Source organism: Mya arenaria, chromosome 16 (assembly GCF_026914265.1).
Source record: "Mya arenaria isolate MELC-2E11 chromosome 16, ASM2691426v1".
In the NCBI taxonomy this organism is placed as follows: Eukaryota; Metazoa; Mollusca; class Bivalvia; order Myida; family Myidae; genus Mya; species Mya arenaria.
Window position 1 is genome coordinate 35,591,155 of NC_069137.1, and position 18,003 is coordinate 35,609,157.

At 38.3% G+C, this 18,003-nt stretch overlaps 2 protein-coding genes across 2 annotated transcripts; one reads left to right on the forward strand and one right to left on the reverse strand.

Annotated features, from left to right (window-relative positions):
* Nucleotides 1-14,197: 14,197 nt before the first annotated feature.
* LOC128221594 (uncharacterized) lies at nt 14,198-15,432 on the reverse strand. The gene is made up of 3 exons (XM_052930199.1): nt 15,428-15,432; nt 14,986-15,251; nt 14,198-14,847 (listed from the first exon to the last, which is right to left on the reverse strand). The coding sequence occupies exons 1-3, from the start codon at nt 15,430-15,432 to the stop codon at nt 14,198-14,200; spliced, it is 921 nt and encodes a 306-aa protein (XP_052786159.1).
* Nucleotides 15,433-15,454: 22 nt separating this feature from the next.
* Nucleotides 15,455-17,197, forward strand: LOC128221595 (mucin-5AC-like). The gene has a single exon (XM_052930201.1). It carries the CDS (start codon nt 15,455-15,457, stop codon nt 17,195-17,197), a length of 1,743 nt encoding a protein of 580 aa, XP_052786161.1.
* The last annotated feature ends 806 nt before the right edge of the window (nt 17,198-18,003 follow it).

Sequence of the window (18,003 nt, forward strand, 5' to 3'; positions counted from 1 at the left end):
GACCATCTTACAACAAGAAACAAACGCCATTTTACCCTAAATGCAAATTATGGCCCTTTATTTTTTTACTTGTTTTTATTTCTTTTGAAAGGCATATTTGTATATCCTTGGTGGGAGGGCAGCATCAAAGTCACCTTATGTATCGAATAATTTTAGTTAGGTTTGACATAAAGAGACCAAACTTGGTAATATGACATCATTATTGTTTTCACTTCTAAGTCAAAGCGGCGTAGTCGAGCATGCTGTCTTACGACGGCTTTTGTTTAACAAGCACACACTTTTTATTTAGCATTTACAGTTTCTATATTATTCAACTGAAAGTTCTTTTTAACCATAATATATCAAATATTAAGCCACCATTCACCGGCGTGCGCCCCCTCTAAACCCGTCTTGATTGAATAACCCCACATCCCCAAGCAAACACCCCTAAGTTACACCCCCTCTAACGTCAATTCCTGGACCGCCCCTGAACATTATACATTTGCTTTAGGCCAAAAAACAATATACCTGTGTTTCCGGTAACATGGCGAAAAAAAAATAGGGTTGGTCGGTTGGGATTTTTTTTGGTTTCCATATCATGCAATTTTCTGTTGCATTAGATCAACATGTAATATGTAAGCGTTTCCAAATTTACAAAACGTCTGATAAAACAGCATTGTTTAATGTCTGAAATCCTTTCCTTATCCTTGATTCCCGCCAATTTTGCCCATGAAATCTGGTGTGTTTGTATAGAATACTCGTTTATAAGTATCGGTTTTAGGAAAAATCCAGCACTCAATTTCTACAAATCTGTGATAATGTTCTAGCCAAACACTCAATTATCAACTAAATTTGTTAATTTGCTTGAGGAAAATCGCCGATTTTCTTGTCAACTGTGAGCTGCTTAAACTAGGCCTTCAAGTGGAGGTAGATTAATAATAGAACAAGTAAACGCGGATATGGATTTATTTTACGTATCTTATTTTCGTACAAAGTTTCATTCATATTTATAGTGAATTCAAACATTTCGTTCATTGTTTTAAGATTCACAGACGACGATTATTGATTATTATTTTTTCGATCGTATTGTATTTTCTTACCAGCCTATGTGAAATCTAGGCATTCATTTAAATTGGATCATACGATATCCGACTGAGCGAATTAAATACAAACCATAGCCACGCACCTTTGATCTTGTCACCACTCGTGCTCTGACGTCACAAATTGTACCGTTTGATATGCAGCCGACATATTCCAATAAATGTGTTGTTAACTTTCGCAGGTTTTTGTTTGGATTTCAGTTGATGGGACTTAAATAAGGCGAAATAAATAACCATTGATAATTGCGGATATATTAATGTAACGATTAATGAAATGTGTATTGGAACCTGTAACTGCATGAATTCGCCCCGCCTAATTGTAAGAAGCCTGCATGATAAACGTAAAGCCAAATCGTAAAACAGTTTTATTTTGGATATGGATATGGATAAATAACACCGCGAACTGTAGTTCAAAATATTTACATTAAACCACGTGTTTGGACTGAAAACATGCGTTTGCCAATTTGAAAAAAACCGAACATGGTTCGCCGCCCTCCGCCATTTTGTTTTCCCGTCTCGGTAATACATAATCAGGAATGAAAGTTTATTTCCCGGGGACATTGAAAGACAAACAACGAAAATAATGACGATATATTTAGATATATATATATTTTACAATTATTTTTTTTACTTTTATGTCTAAAAAAAGAATAGGGTCGTCGAGGAAAAAGTAGGGTCGGTCCGGTTACCGGAAACACAGGTGTTTTTTGTGGCCTTACAACAATACACAGACCAAGTTACTGAAGCTAACTTGCATTTAATGAACGAGATGGTCGGATAAAAACAATCAGGAGAATTTCATACGGAATTTGCAGCCTTCCCGTTTCGACTGGGCATTGTTTCGGGATTCATTACAAACAATTATGAAATATCTGATTCTCCATTATTAAGCTGTCTCTGAAGGTTACTTGAGCTTTCAGTGTCAACAGAAAGATATATATGTAATTTGTCCCCCTATGCCATAAAATATGGATGGTCCCCTTAATCCTTAAAAAATAATATAATATATACACTGGTCTCCATAAACCTTTCGACACACATACAGGTCTGTCCCCTTAAAACTTGCAACATACAAATTATCAAGGTGACCGAAAATAACGTATATTTTTGGTTAATAATTTAAGAAGCCTAAAGCTTGTACACATAATAAATGATCATTTCAGTACTAGATTATAAACAAAAAAGCAATATAAAGTATATTTTTTTAAACAAAAAAAAAAAATTGTCTCCTGAATGCCGTAAAATATATACGGTCTCCTTTATGCCCTAAGTAGATAATAAGTAGACTACAAAGTGTATTCCATGGCCGAGAGTGTAAAATAGGTTCATCCCGACCCGAGCGTCGGTAAACCTCGGTTCAGCAAAGCACACTGCGCGAGGGTTATTCCAATGTATGACAAACGGGTATTGTTGAAGGAGTTTGTTGAAGTAGTCGCAATTTAGATCGTGGTAATATATTTTTAGCCGCGCATGATATTCAAATTAATAAAATAACTGACGTACAGGTATATCTTGTTTTTGTGTTTTTTCCTTCTTAAAAATAGCCCATAAAACGTGTATTTTGTGTGCTTTTTCAATAGAAATCATAACCAAAAAATCCTAACTCGAATGGACACACACCCTAAACACACCTAGGGTGACGCAGACAATCGAACAGCCTTGAAAACAGACTGACAAATGGGCAGATGGCAAGACGAACGGGTGGATATATGGAGGGGTTTTATGTACGGAAAGAAAGACGGATAGGCGGACAAACATAATACATGTACCATCATTTTATAGAGGAGTGAACCTTCTATTATAACTGACCTATAGAAATGTATATTCATTATATTGCATTGGCATGTTTTAATAAACCTGTTTTTAAGATCAGTTTTAGTAATATATAAAGTGTGTGCAATCGTGTTAAACCATCGTGTGTGGAATTCTACTGCAGTGCTTACAACTTCAAATGATTACTGGATTATAAACAATGCCTCAGTACATTAAAATCCAACGTAAACGTATCAATAAGATGAAAGACAATACACACTGAAATTATTATCAAACAATTAAGTACAATATGGATGATTACAAGAGGTTTATATCCCCAGTCTGTGCATATATCGGACAGTAGCTACAGAGCCAGTTGAGAGTTACGGTAAGACAACTTTCAATTCACTTTTTACATATAACTGACACCGAATTATACAAATATGTAACACAATTATTGAAATAATAGTATAGAAGTTTTGAATGTATGAGTGTTTTCTACATTGCAATTTTGTCAGTTATGTCTTAAATTTAAAATGAATAATCCGCTATATATAGATGTAAGTGTTATATTGTTTACAGTGTTCATAATAAGAGACCATGATACTTTCCTCGTAGGTCACATGACCAGATTCAGTAATAGACAATTTGTAATATTGTCTTTCGTTCACTATGAGCCAGTTTCTTCCATACTTCACTTGCATTCAAAAGTTCATGAAGTTCTGCTAAGTAAGGTGGAACGGGACCCTGAACGAATTTCCGGGTTAATGTCTGAAAATTGGTATACGAATAGAAGAGCACATGTCCAGTTAGGGACAGTTTTTTTTTTCTTTTCCAATATTCGGAATAGTTTTGAAACTACAAGTCTTCAAAATATACCACTTACGTCAATTTTGAGACGTCTTTGAGTATTTTGCGTCCCAGCTACAATAACAGATATTTTCATCAATTCTTCGTTTACCGCTATGAAATTTAAACCCCAAGTGCGTCTTGTGAAAACGTTCATGGACATATATTTTTCTTTTTCTTGTTTAACGTTTTTTATTTTAAATTCGTCTAAATCGTCATTTTTCGCGGGAAAAACGGCGTCGTGTTTCGCTGAAAAAAGTGCGCCGTTCATATTGTTTTTTAAAAAAACTTTTCGTTTAATTTTTTGATTGTTTTTTAAATATATGTTCTAAATGTTTTATTACAAATCACCTGATATCATAAATGTGCACTTTACCGACTTCATTTTTGTGCAGTATCAAATAATCTAACCCATATATCTGTTTCTTATTCAATACGTATTGTATTAAAACGTTTAACATGACGTTAATCGAAATATTTTTTTATGTTATGTTAGTGCTTAGTTTTAGATAAACCACTGATCAATAATATATAACAGCTATTGTTTATTTTTGTTAAATTTATAATTCAACATTGTTTTCACCTGTTGAATTCCGAAAAGTATCAAATCATTATAGCACTGATTATAGATAAACTTTATATTATTAAATTTAAATATTTAAATAGTTTCTATAAGCTCATTTTGTTAAGGGTGGTTATAGCTGACATACAAACACACGCAAAAAAACGCAGGTACAATAAAGGCACGCATGCACGCGTAAAAACGCACCCCACACACCATCTCACACTCAAGGACGCGAGCACACACATGCTAGTATGGGAACACGTTCGCGCACACATACACGCACACGCACAGACACACACACACATACACACACGCCCATACGCACCCCAATACACACGCAAACGCACGCTCTCACACTCATGCATGCTCTCACACGCAGGCATGTATACACACACGCTCGCCCACACACTCACACACACACACACACAAGCACGCACGCGCGCACATGCATTGTACGCACGGCAGAGCCTTTGAGTGCGGGATAAGGTAGCCATGTAGGCTTCTGTATCATGGGCATTGAATGCATCGCTGGAAAATGTTTCATGTAATTGCTTGTATGCACAAGAAGCTTTGATTGAGAAAACATAAATAATCGTTATAGGTTAAAACAAACAATGCGTTGATTAACAAAATTAAACATTTTATTGCATTAATAACTAACTTAAGGATCATCAATGCAGCCATTTGGAACACATATTTTATTATCGTATTGTGTATGTGTGTGTTTGTGTGTGTGTGCGTGCGCGTGCGTGCGTGCGTGCGTGCGTGCGTGCGTGCGAGTGTGTGTGTGTGTGTGTGTGGGCGTGTGCATGTGTATGGGCGTGCGTGCATGTACGAGTATGTTGGCGTTTACGTGCGTCTGTGTGAACTATAACAGCCCGTAATAAGATGACATTATGGAAACGATTCAATGTGATCATTTATAATCAGTGCAAACGCAAGTATTAAACACAATATGCAATGCTTTAAGATGCACTATTGCTTCCAAATACGATTTACCACAATTAATAATATTGTTTTAATATTTCTTTAAGAATGAATAAATATCGAAATCAATGGTTCCTATAAAGAATACCGAGTTTAATTTGAAAGAAATATGCATAAAACGAGGTATTTCTACCTTATGAGATGATAGTAGATCACAGTAAATCTTTAAGCATTCACCAAAAAATGAATCATTTTTGCGCTTTCTGCTATTAAATACACAGTTACAGTCTTGTAATCAGTGAATAATATCTTGCATGAATTTATCATTTAGTAAGAAGTAAGGGTTTATTTGTCAAAATTGATGTTTGTTATACATATGAAATATTGATTTTGAATGAGAGTTTCACTTTAAAATTTCAGTGTTATTTAAATTAACGCCGATATAACAATCAATTTTCACCCCGTTATTTATTTAGTCTTTTTTTGTTCAAAGAATGCACGATCAATTTTTAACGCAAAGAACTGACCCTCCCCTCTCCCAACCGATTTTGGTTTGTAATTTATGTTTTTGCTTAGTATAGAGCCTTATAACGCATATCTCTACTGAAACTTACAAAAAAAGGTAACTAATAAAGAAGTAGAACTGTTTGTTGTTGTGTAATTACTGTAAATGAATATAAAAAAGAAAGCACTAATTACCATAGTCCCATGACTTGAAAGATTATCGATGTGTATTATCAAATAATTATAATTTGGCAATTGAGATTGTTTAATAATTTAGAAAGCCTCTCATTAAAATAGCCACCAGATTTAAGTCATTCGTTGATTAATAAAGCTGGGAATTCGGCGCCCGTCTTGTGTGGAATTAGATATTTGGTACAACAACAATAACAAATATCCCTAACATAAAACTGATCAGAGTTTTATACTAAACAAGACACTCTAAGATTTTTAATCTTATGATTTAATTAACAAAAACAATAGTTCGATTAACGTCATGCTTAAACGTTTTAATACAATACGTATTGTATAAGAAACAGGTATAGGGGTTAGATTATTTGATACTGCGCAAAAACGAAGTCGGTAAGGTACACTTTTCTTGATATCAGGTGATTTGTAATAAAACGTTGAAACATGTAATTTTACAAAAATAAAAAGTGTTTTTTTTTAAATAATAAATGACGCACATTTTTTCAGCGAAACACGACGCCGTTTTTCCCGTGAAAAATGACGATTTAGACGAATTTAAAATAAAAAAATAAACGTAAAACAAGAGTAAGAAAACATATGTCCGTGAACGTTTTCACAAGACGCACTTGAGGTTTAAATTTCATAGCTGTAAACGAAGAATTGATGAAAATATCGGTTATTGTAGCTGGAACGCAAAAAAATGACAGACGTCTCAAAATTGACGTCAGTGGTATAAGTTGAAGACTCGTAGTTTCAAAACTATTCCGAATATTGAACAAGTAAAAACTGTCCCTAACTGGGTATATGCTCTTCTATTCGTATACCAATTTTAAGACATTACCTCAAAAAATCGCTCAGGGTAGCGTTCCACCTTAAAACATAAGCAATGTACCAAAATGTTTCTCAACGATGTCCTTTTAGAAATAACGTTACATTCGCATTCAACTTCTCACACTTTCATTGAAAAGTCATTTTATAACCGTTTCAGGCATATTATGACAAGAAAATTGGTTTGTTTCAGTGTAAAATGTTATTATTTTTCACCAAAAGTTGTATTTCACGAGTAACGTACTCTTTTTGCTGATACTTCTGTAACCTATTTTGCGATCTCACATTGAACAAATATCTTCTATATCTGTATTGAGCTCCCTTTGAATTTTTCGATCAATACGCGTTGTTATTCATTATGTACCCAAAGCAAAGACTAAAACTCCTTTAAAAGACTAAAATTGCTTAGTGTGCGCTGTCAACACACCAGGGTCAGAATTACGTGGAAATCATTACAATGACGATCAATGTTACTGAAGCTTTAAATAGTAGTCATTCAGCGATGAAATGCACATAAGCAACAGTTCGCGGAAGATATATCACAACTTAGAAACATTATATACTAAAATATGATAAATATAACAATTTCTATTTTCAAAAGAAAGACAATCTATGGAGCAGTAACATTTAAAAGGTTTTTAGAAAATACAAGATATAATAGGAATTTAAAACATTGCAAAATCAACACCAGAATCTTAGTAAAATAACAGGATTCATTTTCTGAGTATTTCTTGCGTGATAGTGAAAATACTTTGACCTTTTATCATTACATGAATTAATAAAATAATATAACCAGATTATTCTTTAGATCATATAGAAAGCTTATAACTCTCACGATTGCTTTATGTTCAAAACGCACATTAAAATAATACCTCACATACTGAGGCTTTATTCATAAATCAGTCGCAACATTATATTTCACATGCCATAACTTTGTTTAAAATGCAGACGCACCATAATACCTTATAGGCTGTAACTTTGCTTGAAACACAGGTGTATTATACAAACTCAATGGCTGTATTTTCTTTAAAAAGGTATAACCAGAACACCTCGCATGTTATAACTATGTGTGTAACGCAGGTGTTCCATAATACCTCACAGAATGTACGTTTGTTTGTAATGCAGGTGTACTATAATACTTCATATGCTATCAATTAGTTTGAAACGCAGATGTTCCATAATTTCTCACATACTACAATTTTCATTAGGACGCAGGTTTAAGCATAATACATCAAATGCTGCAACTTTGTTTGGGACGCAGGTGTACTATAATACCTCGCATGCTGTTACTTTCTTTTGAACAAAGGTTTACAATAATACATCACATAATGAAACTTTGTTTGGGACGCAGATGTATATAAATGTTTTTTAAAAAATATTTTTCACTAAATATAATTGGAGCGGGTACATGAGCATTCTAATATCGGTTGAAATTTGTAATTGTTAATAATTCTCAAGCTTAGGATTACATAAATGTGTTTAATCGTTACATCGTACCAACGTTGGCGTTGATAAAATATCTTTGAAGAATGTTTTTTATCAATATCCATCTCTTAATAGATTAATTAAGAATTAATTTAAGACATTTCTTCAAAGCTTATCGGCATTTTGACATATTATAATTGGCATTTAAACGTTCCTTTGTACTGTACATAAAAGCGGTCTTATTAAACCCAATTTTGGATCATCGATTTCGGTCTGTATTTGAGAAAATGCTAACCGAAGGCAAGTCGTTATATTCTTCATATCAATGCCTTACAAATTAAATAAAGTGCCCTCTATAGTATTCAAAATGAAAAAAAATCAACAACGATTAATTGTTAAATATGTAGATTATATACACTCATAGTTTGTAATAATGATTCACGACACAAAGATAAATGTGAGATTTTGCTCCCACATAGATGTTCGTTTCTCCCACCTCAGATTATAAGTATCTCCCATGGCCGAGAGTGTAAGATAGGTTCATCCCAACCCGAGCGCAGGTTTACCGAGTTTCCGCAAAACTCCCTGCGCGAGGGTTAGGATGAACCTATCTTACACTCTCGGCCATGGTTGATGCTTTTTCTCCCATCTCAGTTTAAAAAATATTAGTAAAAATGATATTTTCGATGGAACTCTTTTGTGTGTAGTGAAAATAATTCGCGTAGAGATATGTCACAATGTGTGGTTGTCATAGATATGCGCGTAGTAATTCAAAATATGTAAACAGTCCAATTGCTCTTTAAATAGTGCTGAGAAGTGTGTAGCATTATTCTTTGAATGCAGCGTGACAATACAATTTGATGCTATTACCATCATTTCTGCAAAGGCCTGCAAATTGGCTAACAGTCCGTCTCCCGAGTGCATAACACGGGGAAATTTTTATTCAGCAATTTAAGGCCCTCAGGAGATCTATGATAATGACCGCAACAATGTGTTTTATCACCACTATTGCATAAAACATACAATATGATCAGCATATTTTTGTCCCAAATTCTGTCAAAAACAAACATTCATGAGAATGATTTGCAACAAAAATAATGTATCAAATATACAAACTAATGAAACGGTTATTTAAACCGCTGTGGTTTCAATTGACTGGTGTATAAATAAAACAAAAAATGGCCATGAACAGCACATAAATGTACCTAAAAATGTAAAAACACTCAGCTTTTATAGTAAGCGGAAAACCAACATAATATTGTATCAGATACTATGCACCAGTCCATTGATACCATGGCCCTAAAGATCCGGAGGAATAGCGGGCCGTGATTTTACCTTCCTGGTGTCCCTGCAGTGCTGAGTTAATGCAGTGGGGAAAAGCGGGGAATTGCCCTTACCAAGGGATCCTGGGGAGATTTTACCAGCAGTTTGTCCCTGCATGACGAGGATTTTACCTAGGATTAGCTTGACCAGAAGTCAAAATCTTTGCTAATTCTTGGAGGGGGGGGGGGGCTACAATTTACTAGTGCACTACAAACACCAGGTAGTCAAGGTCTTATTACTGATTAAATCTGGTTTCAGCAATTAAGGCGCTGTTAGCATATCTAAGAAACAATTTTGAACAGATTTTTGATTGAAACTTTTCATTTTAATAATTTAGTAAACACATGCGATATAAACAGACACAATGGGTTTTATTTCAAATCAAAAGATTCAAATAAACAAACAAGGGACTTACCTCATTGGTTCGAAAGTTTTGAGAACGAATGTAGGACTTCCAAAAAAGTAAATTGTTCCACTTGTTGTTAAATTTATAACTCATACTTTGATTTCTTTCATTCCAGCATGTACAATGGATTCTTTATAACAATCTTTGAATAACAAATATGAGATATCTTCTTTGAAATAGAATACTTTCGCGATGACCTTGCACAGTGAAAATCGGAAAGTAATGGCGGCCAAAACATTTTTCGGCGAAATTGTGCTCAAATCAGTCTCCACGAAAATAATAACTTGATAAATATGCCTCGTATGTTGGCATTATTTAAAATCCTAATAAGACATTTTTCGATTTAAATGTCACCAAAAAAAAGTTTTCACGCTGCATTCAAAGAATAATGCTGCACACTTCTCAGCACTATTTAAAGAGCGATTGGACTGTTTACATATTTTGAATTACTACGCATCTAACAAAAAAAGCATCTAACATGGCCAATCGTGTAACCTTGTTTCCGCAAAACACCCTGCGCTCGGGTTGGGATGAACCTATCTTACACTCTCGGCCATGGATATTACTTATATTAATGGCCACCACATTGTAATTACCTCCCTTGTTGAAGACTGTCGTCTGTAGCGCATCATGGAAACCTTGTCTTGTGGCAATATTTAGAACGCTAGTTAATTATTTCTCGCTTCAAATATCTCCAGAAAACAGTTCTCACGCATCTTTAAAGAAATAATGCCGCACTCTTCTTAGAACTATTTAAAGACCGATCAGACCATTTACATACTCTGAATCACTGCGCGAATATCAATGACAACCACTAACTATCGCATATCCGTACGCATTTTTGTCACTAAGAACAAAAGATTCCCAGCAAAAAATACATATTTACTTAATTTTGTGTAACTGAGGTGGGAGAAAAAGCATCTACCACAGCCGCTCGTGTAAGATAGGTTCATCCCGACCCTCGCGTAGGGTGTTTTGCGGAAACTCTGTAAACCTCGTTTCAACAAGCACCCTACGCTCGGGTCGGAATGAACCTATCTTATACTCTCGGCCATAGAAGATACTTATAATCTTTAATTTTATTCCTTCATATCGAGCTAGCGAGCAATGAAAGGCGGCCATTATATGACACTTCTTGGTAAAACTTTGAGACATTCATTAGAATATACTTAACTATTTTAAAACCTGTTTCATTTCTCTTTTTCCCCCTTTCTCTATGCAGTTATTCCCATAAACTGAGTGCTGAAAAACATGCCCATAATTTGTATATGTGTTATATATTGTCAATGTCATGTTTATTATCTTCTATTTGATGTTGGTAAATTGGTAATTTGTAATGTCATCCCTCAAAGTCATGTTACGATCTACCCTTACAGATATCATACCGTCATAGGCTGTCATTCCGCGCTGTGAGATCGTCTCACGGATGATAAAATAAAAAGACAATTTGATTGAGAAATAGCTCAATTGTTCATTGTATAGAAATGAATGAACAATCATATCCACAATCATCTGTGTGTGGGAATAACAAGGAGCGATTTGAAAATAAACGGCATTCTAGTTTAGTTTTTAATTGGCACCGACTTTTATTTGGACAATACCTGAAAGGATTAGAAGGATGATAATTGTATGAAGACCAAAGAACCTTTTTATTGCATTCTTAACCTAATCGCTTAATTTTCTATTTACCCAGCAACTTAATATGTCTTTTATCAATCGCGCATTGTCTCATTTACTTAGCCGCTCACTATTCCCAATTTCATTTATTATGCAATTCACTCAACCACTCATTATTCTATTTACTCAACCGCTTACCGTGTCGTACTCACAATCACTCAGTATTTCATTCAATCAGCACCTCACTATGTTATTCTCTCAACCGCACACTATGTCGTACTCTCAACCACTCAGTATTTCATTCAATCAGCACCTCACTATGTTATTCCATCAATCGCTCACTATGTCGCACTCACAACCGTTCAGTATTTCATTCAATCAGCACCTCACTATGTTATTCTCTCATACACACTATGTCGTACTCTCAACCACTCAATATTTCATTCAATCAGCACCTCACTATGTTATTCTCTCATACGCACTATGTTGTACTCTCAACCACTCAGTATTTCATTCAATCAGCACCTCACTATGTTATTCTCTCAACCGCACACTATGTCGTACTCTCAACCACTCAGTATTTCATTCAATCAGCACATCACTATGTTATTCTCTCAACCACACACTATGTCGTACTCTCAACCACTCAGTATTTCATTCAATCAGCACATCACTATGTTATTCCATCAATCGCTCACTATGTCGCACTCACAACCACTCAGTATGTCATTCCATCAAAAGCTCACTATCTTATTCTCTCAATAATTCACTTTGTCATTCCATCAACCGCTCACTATGCCATTCATACAACAATTCACTATGCTATTCGATCAACAACTCATTACGTCATTCCAACAACAACTCACTTTGTCATTCCTCCAGCCGCTCACTATGTCATTTCCACAATAATTGACTACGTCATTCCCACAACAATTCATTTTGAAATTGCCAATATCATTCACTTTGTCATTTCATCAACCACTCACTACGTTGTTCCATCAACTGCCCACTATGTCATTCCCACAACCATTCCCTATGTCATTTCCATAACTATTCACTATGTCATTCCCTAGACCACACACTATGTCATTCTCAAAACTATTCACTTTGTCATTCCATTAACCATTCATTACGTCATTCCAACAACCATTTACTATGTCATTCACACAACCGCACACTATGTCATTCCATCAACCGCTCAGTATGTCATTCCCACAAACATTCAGTATGTCATTCCCACAACCATTCAATACGTCATTTCAACAACCGCTCACTACGTCATTCCCTCAACCGCTTACTATTTCATTCAATCAACCGCTCACTACGTCATTCCATCAATCAATCACTACGTCATGCCCACAACCGCTCACTACGTCATTCCCACAGCCACTCACAATTTCATTTCATCAACCGCTCACCGATCACTACGTCATTCCCCTGCCATTCACTACGTCATTCCCTAAACCGCTAACTACGTCATTCCTACAACCATTCCCTACGTCATTCCCACAACCGTTCACTACGTCATTCCCTCAAACGTTCACTTTGTTATTCCCACAACCGCTCACACCAATTCACTATGCCATTCGATCAACAACTCATTTCGTCATTCCAACAACCACTCACTTTGTCATTCCTTAAGCCGCTTACTATGTCATTTCCACAATAATTGACTACGTCATTCCCACAATAATTTATTTTGACATTCCCAATATCATTCACTATGTCAGTTTATCAACCACTCACTACGTCTTTCCATAAACCGCTCACTACGTCATTCCATCAATCAATCACTATGTCATTTCCACAACCGCTCACTACGTCATTCCCACAGCCGCACACTATGTCATTTCATCAACCGCTCACCGATCACAACGTCATTCCCCAGCCATTCACTACGTCATTCCCTGAACCGCTCACAACGTCATTTCCACAACCATTCACTACGTCATTCCCACAATCGTTCACTACATCATTCCCTCAACCGCTCACGTCATCATTCCAACAACCGCTCACAACAATTCACTATGCTATTCGATCAACAACTCATTACGTCATTCCAACAACAACTCACTTTGTCATTCCTTCAGTCGCTCACTATGTCATTTCCACAATAAATCATTACGTCATTCCTACAACAATTCATTTTGACATTCCTAATATCACTCACTATGTCATTTCATCAACCACTCACTACGTCGTTCCATCAACCGCTCACTATGTCATTCCTACAACCATTCCCTATGTCATTTCAACAACCATTCACTGTGTCATTCCCTAGACCATTCTCAAAATTGTTCACTTTGCCATTCCATAAACCGTTCATTACGTCATTCCAACAACCATTTACTATGTCATTCACACAACCGCACACTTGTCATTCCATCAAACGCTCAGTATGCCATTCCCACAAACATTCACTATGTCATTCCCACACCCATTTAATACGTCATTTCAACAACCGCTCACTACGTCATTCCCTCAACCGTTAACTATGTCATTAAATCAACCACTCACTACGTCATTCCATCAATCAATCACTACGTCATGCCCACAACCGCTCACTACGTCATTCCCACAGCCGCTCACAATGTATTTACATCAACCGCTCACCGATCACTACGTCATTCCCACAGCAATTCACTACGTCATTCCAACATCCGCTCACTACGTCATTCCCACAACTATTCATTACATCATTCCGACAACCGCTCACTATGTCATTCCCTCAACCGCTCACGTCGTCATTCCCACAACCGCACACTTCTTTATACCAATAACAGCTAATACGTCATTCCAACAACCGTTCACTACGTCATTCCCACAACCGCTCACGTCGTCATTCCCACAACCGCTAACGACTTCATTCCCACAACCGCTCACTACGTCATTCTCACTACCGCTCACTATGTTATTCACATAGCCACTCACTACGTCATTCCCACAACCGCTCAAGTCGTCATTCCCATATCCACTCACTACGTCATTCCCACAACCGCTCACGTCGTCATTCCCACAGCCGCTCACTACGTCATTCCCACTACTGCTCACTACGTTATTTCCAACACCGCTCACTACGTCATTCCCACAACCGCTCACGTCGTCATTCCCACTACCGCTCACTACGTCATTCTCACTACCGTTCACTACGTCATTCACACAACCGCTCACTACGTCATTCCAATAACCGCTCACATCGTCATTCACAAAGCCGCTCACTACGTTATTCCCACAACCGCTCACGTCGTCGTTCACACAGCCGCTCACTACGTCATTCCCACCACCGCTCACGACGTCATTCACACAACCGCTCACGTCGTCATTCACACAGCTGGTCACTACGTCATTCCCAGAACAGCTCACGTCGTCATTCCCACAACCATTCACTACATCATTTCCTCAACCGCTCACTTCTTGATTCCAAAAACCGCTTACTACATCATTCCCACAACCACTAACTTCTTCATTCCTACAACCGCTCACGTCGTCATTTTCACAGCTGCTCACTACGTCATTCCCACTACCTCTCACGTCGTCATTCCCACTTCCGCTCACTACGTCATTCCCACTACCGCTCACTACGTCATTCACACAACCGCTCACTACGTCATTCCCACAACCGCTCACATCGTCATTTACAAAGCCGCTCACTACGTTATTCCCACAACAGCTCACGTCGTCGTTCACACAGCCGCTCACTACGTCATTCCCACCACCGCTCACGACGTCATTCACACAACCGCTCACGTCGTCATTCACACAGCCGGTCACTACGTCATTCCCAGAACCGCTCACGTCGTCATTCCCACAACCATTCACTACATCATTCCCTCAACCGCTCACTTTTTTATTCCAAAAACTGCTTACTACATCATTCCCACAACCACTCACTACTTCTTTCTTACAACAGCTCACGTCGTCATTCCCACAGCTGCTCACTAAGTCATTCCCACTACCGCTCCCTACGTCATTCCCACACCCGCTTACTACGTCATGCACACAATCGCTCATGTCGTCATTCACACAGCCGCTCACAACGTCATTCCCACAACCGCTCACTACGTCATTCACACAACCGCTCACGTCGTCATTCACACAACCGCTCACGTCGTCATTCACACAACCGCTCACGTCGTCATTTACACAACCGCTCACGTCGTCATTACCACAACCATTCACTACATCATTCCCTCAACTGCTCACTTCTTTATTCCAAAAACCGCTTACTACTTCATTCCACCAACCACTCACTACGTCATTGCCACAACCGTTTACGTCGTCATTCCCACAACCGCTCACATCGTCATTCACAAAGCCGCTCACTACGTTATTCCCGCAACCGCTCACGTCGTCGTTCACACAGCCGCTCACTACGTCATTCCCACCACCGCTCACGACGTCATTCACACAACCGCTCACGTCGTCATTCACACAGCCGGTCACTACGTCATTCCCACTACGTCATTCCCACCACCGCTCACGACGTCATTCACACAACCGCTCACGTCGTCATTCACAAAGCCGGTCACTACGTCATTCCCAGAACAGCTCACGTCGTCATTCCCACAACCATTCACTACATCATTTCCTCAACCGCTCACTTCTTTATTCAAAAAACCGCTTACTACATCATTCCCACAACCACTCACTTCTTCATTCCTACAACCGCTCACGTCGTCATTCCCACAGCTGCTCACTACGTCATTCCCACTACCTCTCACGTCGTCATTCCCACTCCCGCTTACTACGTCATTCACACAACCGCTCACTACGTCATTCCCACAACCGCTCACATCGTTATTCACAAAGCCGCTCACTACGTTATTCCCACAACCGCTCACGTCGTCGTTCACACAGCCGCTCACTACGTCATTCCCACTACCGCTCACGACGTCATTCACACAACCGCTCACGTCGTCATTCACACAGCCGGTCACTACGTCATTCCCAGAACCGCTCACGTCGTCATTCCCACAACCATTCACTACATCATTCCCTCAACCGCTCACTTCTTTATTCCAAAAACCGCTAACTACATCATTCCCACAACCACTCACTACTTCATTCCTACAACCGCTCACGTCGTCATTCCAACAGCTGCTCACTACGTCATTCCCACCACCGCTCACTACGTCATTCCCACACCCGCTTTCTACGTCATTGACACAATTGCTCACGTCGTCATTCACACAGCCGCTCACAACGTCATTCCCACAGCCGCTCAGTACGTCATTTACACAACCGCTCACGTCGTCATTCACACAACCGCTCACGTCGTCATTTACACAACCGCTCACGTCGTCATTCCCACAACCACTCACTACATCATTCCCTCAACTGCTCACTTCTTTATTCCAAAAACCGCTTACTACTTCATTCCCACAACCACTCACTACGTCATTCCCACAACCGCTTACGTCGTCATTCCCACAGCTGCTCACTACGTCATTCCGACTACCGCTCACTACGTCATTCCGACAACCTCTCACTGCGTCATTCACACAACCGCTCACAATTTCATTCAAACAACTGCTCTTAACGTCATTCCCACAACCGCTCACTAGGTCATTCCCACTAGCGCTCACTTCGTCATTCACACAACCGCTCACAATTTTATTCCAACAACCGCTCTCAACGTCATTCCCACAACCGCTCTCAATGTCATTCCCAAAACCGCTCACTACGTTATTCACACTCCCGCTCACCTCGTCATTCCCACTACCGCTCTTTTCGTAATTCCCACAACCATTCACTTTGTCATTCAATCAACCGCTAACTTTTCATTCTATCAACCGCTCAATTTGTCGTTTCATCAACCAGTCACTACGTCATTCCCACAACCTTCCACTATCTTACTCCATCAGCCGCTCAATACGTCATTCCATCAACTGCTCACTACGTCATTCCCTCAACCGCTCACTACGTCATATACTCAACCGCTCAATACGTCATTCACACAACCATTCGCTATGTCATTTCATCAACCGCTCACTACGTCATTCACTCATTCCCCATGTTCATGTCGGATTTTAACTCCATTGTATTTGTTCAAAAACTATATCTCATACAGTTTTAAGCTTGTTTGACAGAATTTACCGTATACGTTTGCTGTAGACACAAACCATTGATGTTTGTTTTCCGAAGTTACTACAACTATATGTATTATTAAAGACAGACCATACGTTAAATGTTTTTTTTTAAAGAAATGGATTGGCATTTTATAAAACAAAACTGAAAAAGAAATAATGGCGTCCGAAAAGAACTCTTAGTGAAACTTTGCGTACGTCGGCTTGATTTTCAAGAGGGGAGGATGTGAATTTACCCATAGCTTCTTTTTAAAATGCAAACACAGTACTGCGTTATTTTGGGGTTATCTTGGTAGTCTTTGTATGTCATCGGGTAGTATTTGGTGTCATTACGTAGTTGTCATGTTCTTGGCTAGTCATGATGTTTCCTTTGGTAGTGCTTGAGTAAACTTGGATAGCAATGGATGGCGCTTGGGTAGTCATGGTACCATTTGGTGTTACTCGGTTGTCATACAA

Coding starts and splice junctions, on each gene's coding strand:
- LOC128221594 (XM_052930199.1), bottom strand. Junction 14,848..14,985: donor TGGGAATGACGACGTGAGAG/GTAGTGGGAATG, acceptor GAAATGATGTAG/TGAATGGTTGTGGGAATGAC.
- LOC128221595 (XM_052930201.1), top strand. CDS start 15,455: ATGCACACAATCGCTCATGTCGTCATTCACACAGCCGCTCACAACGTC.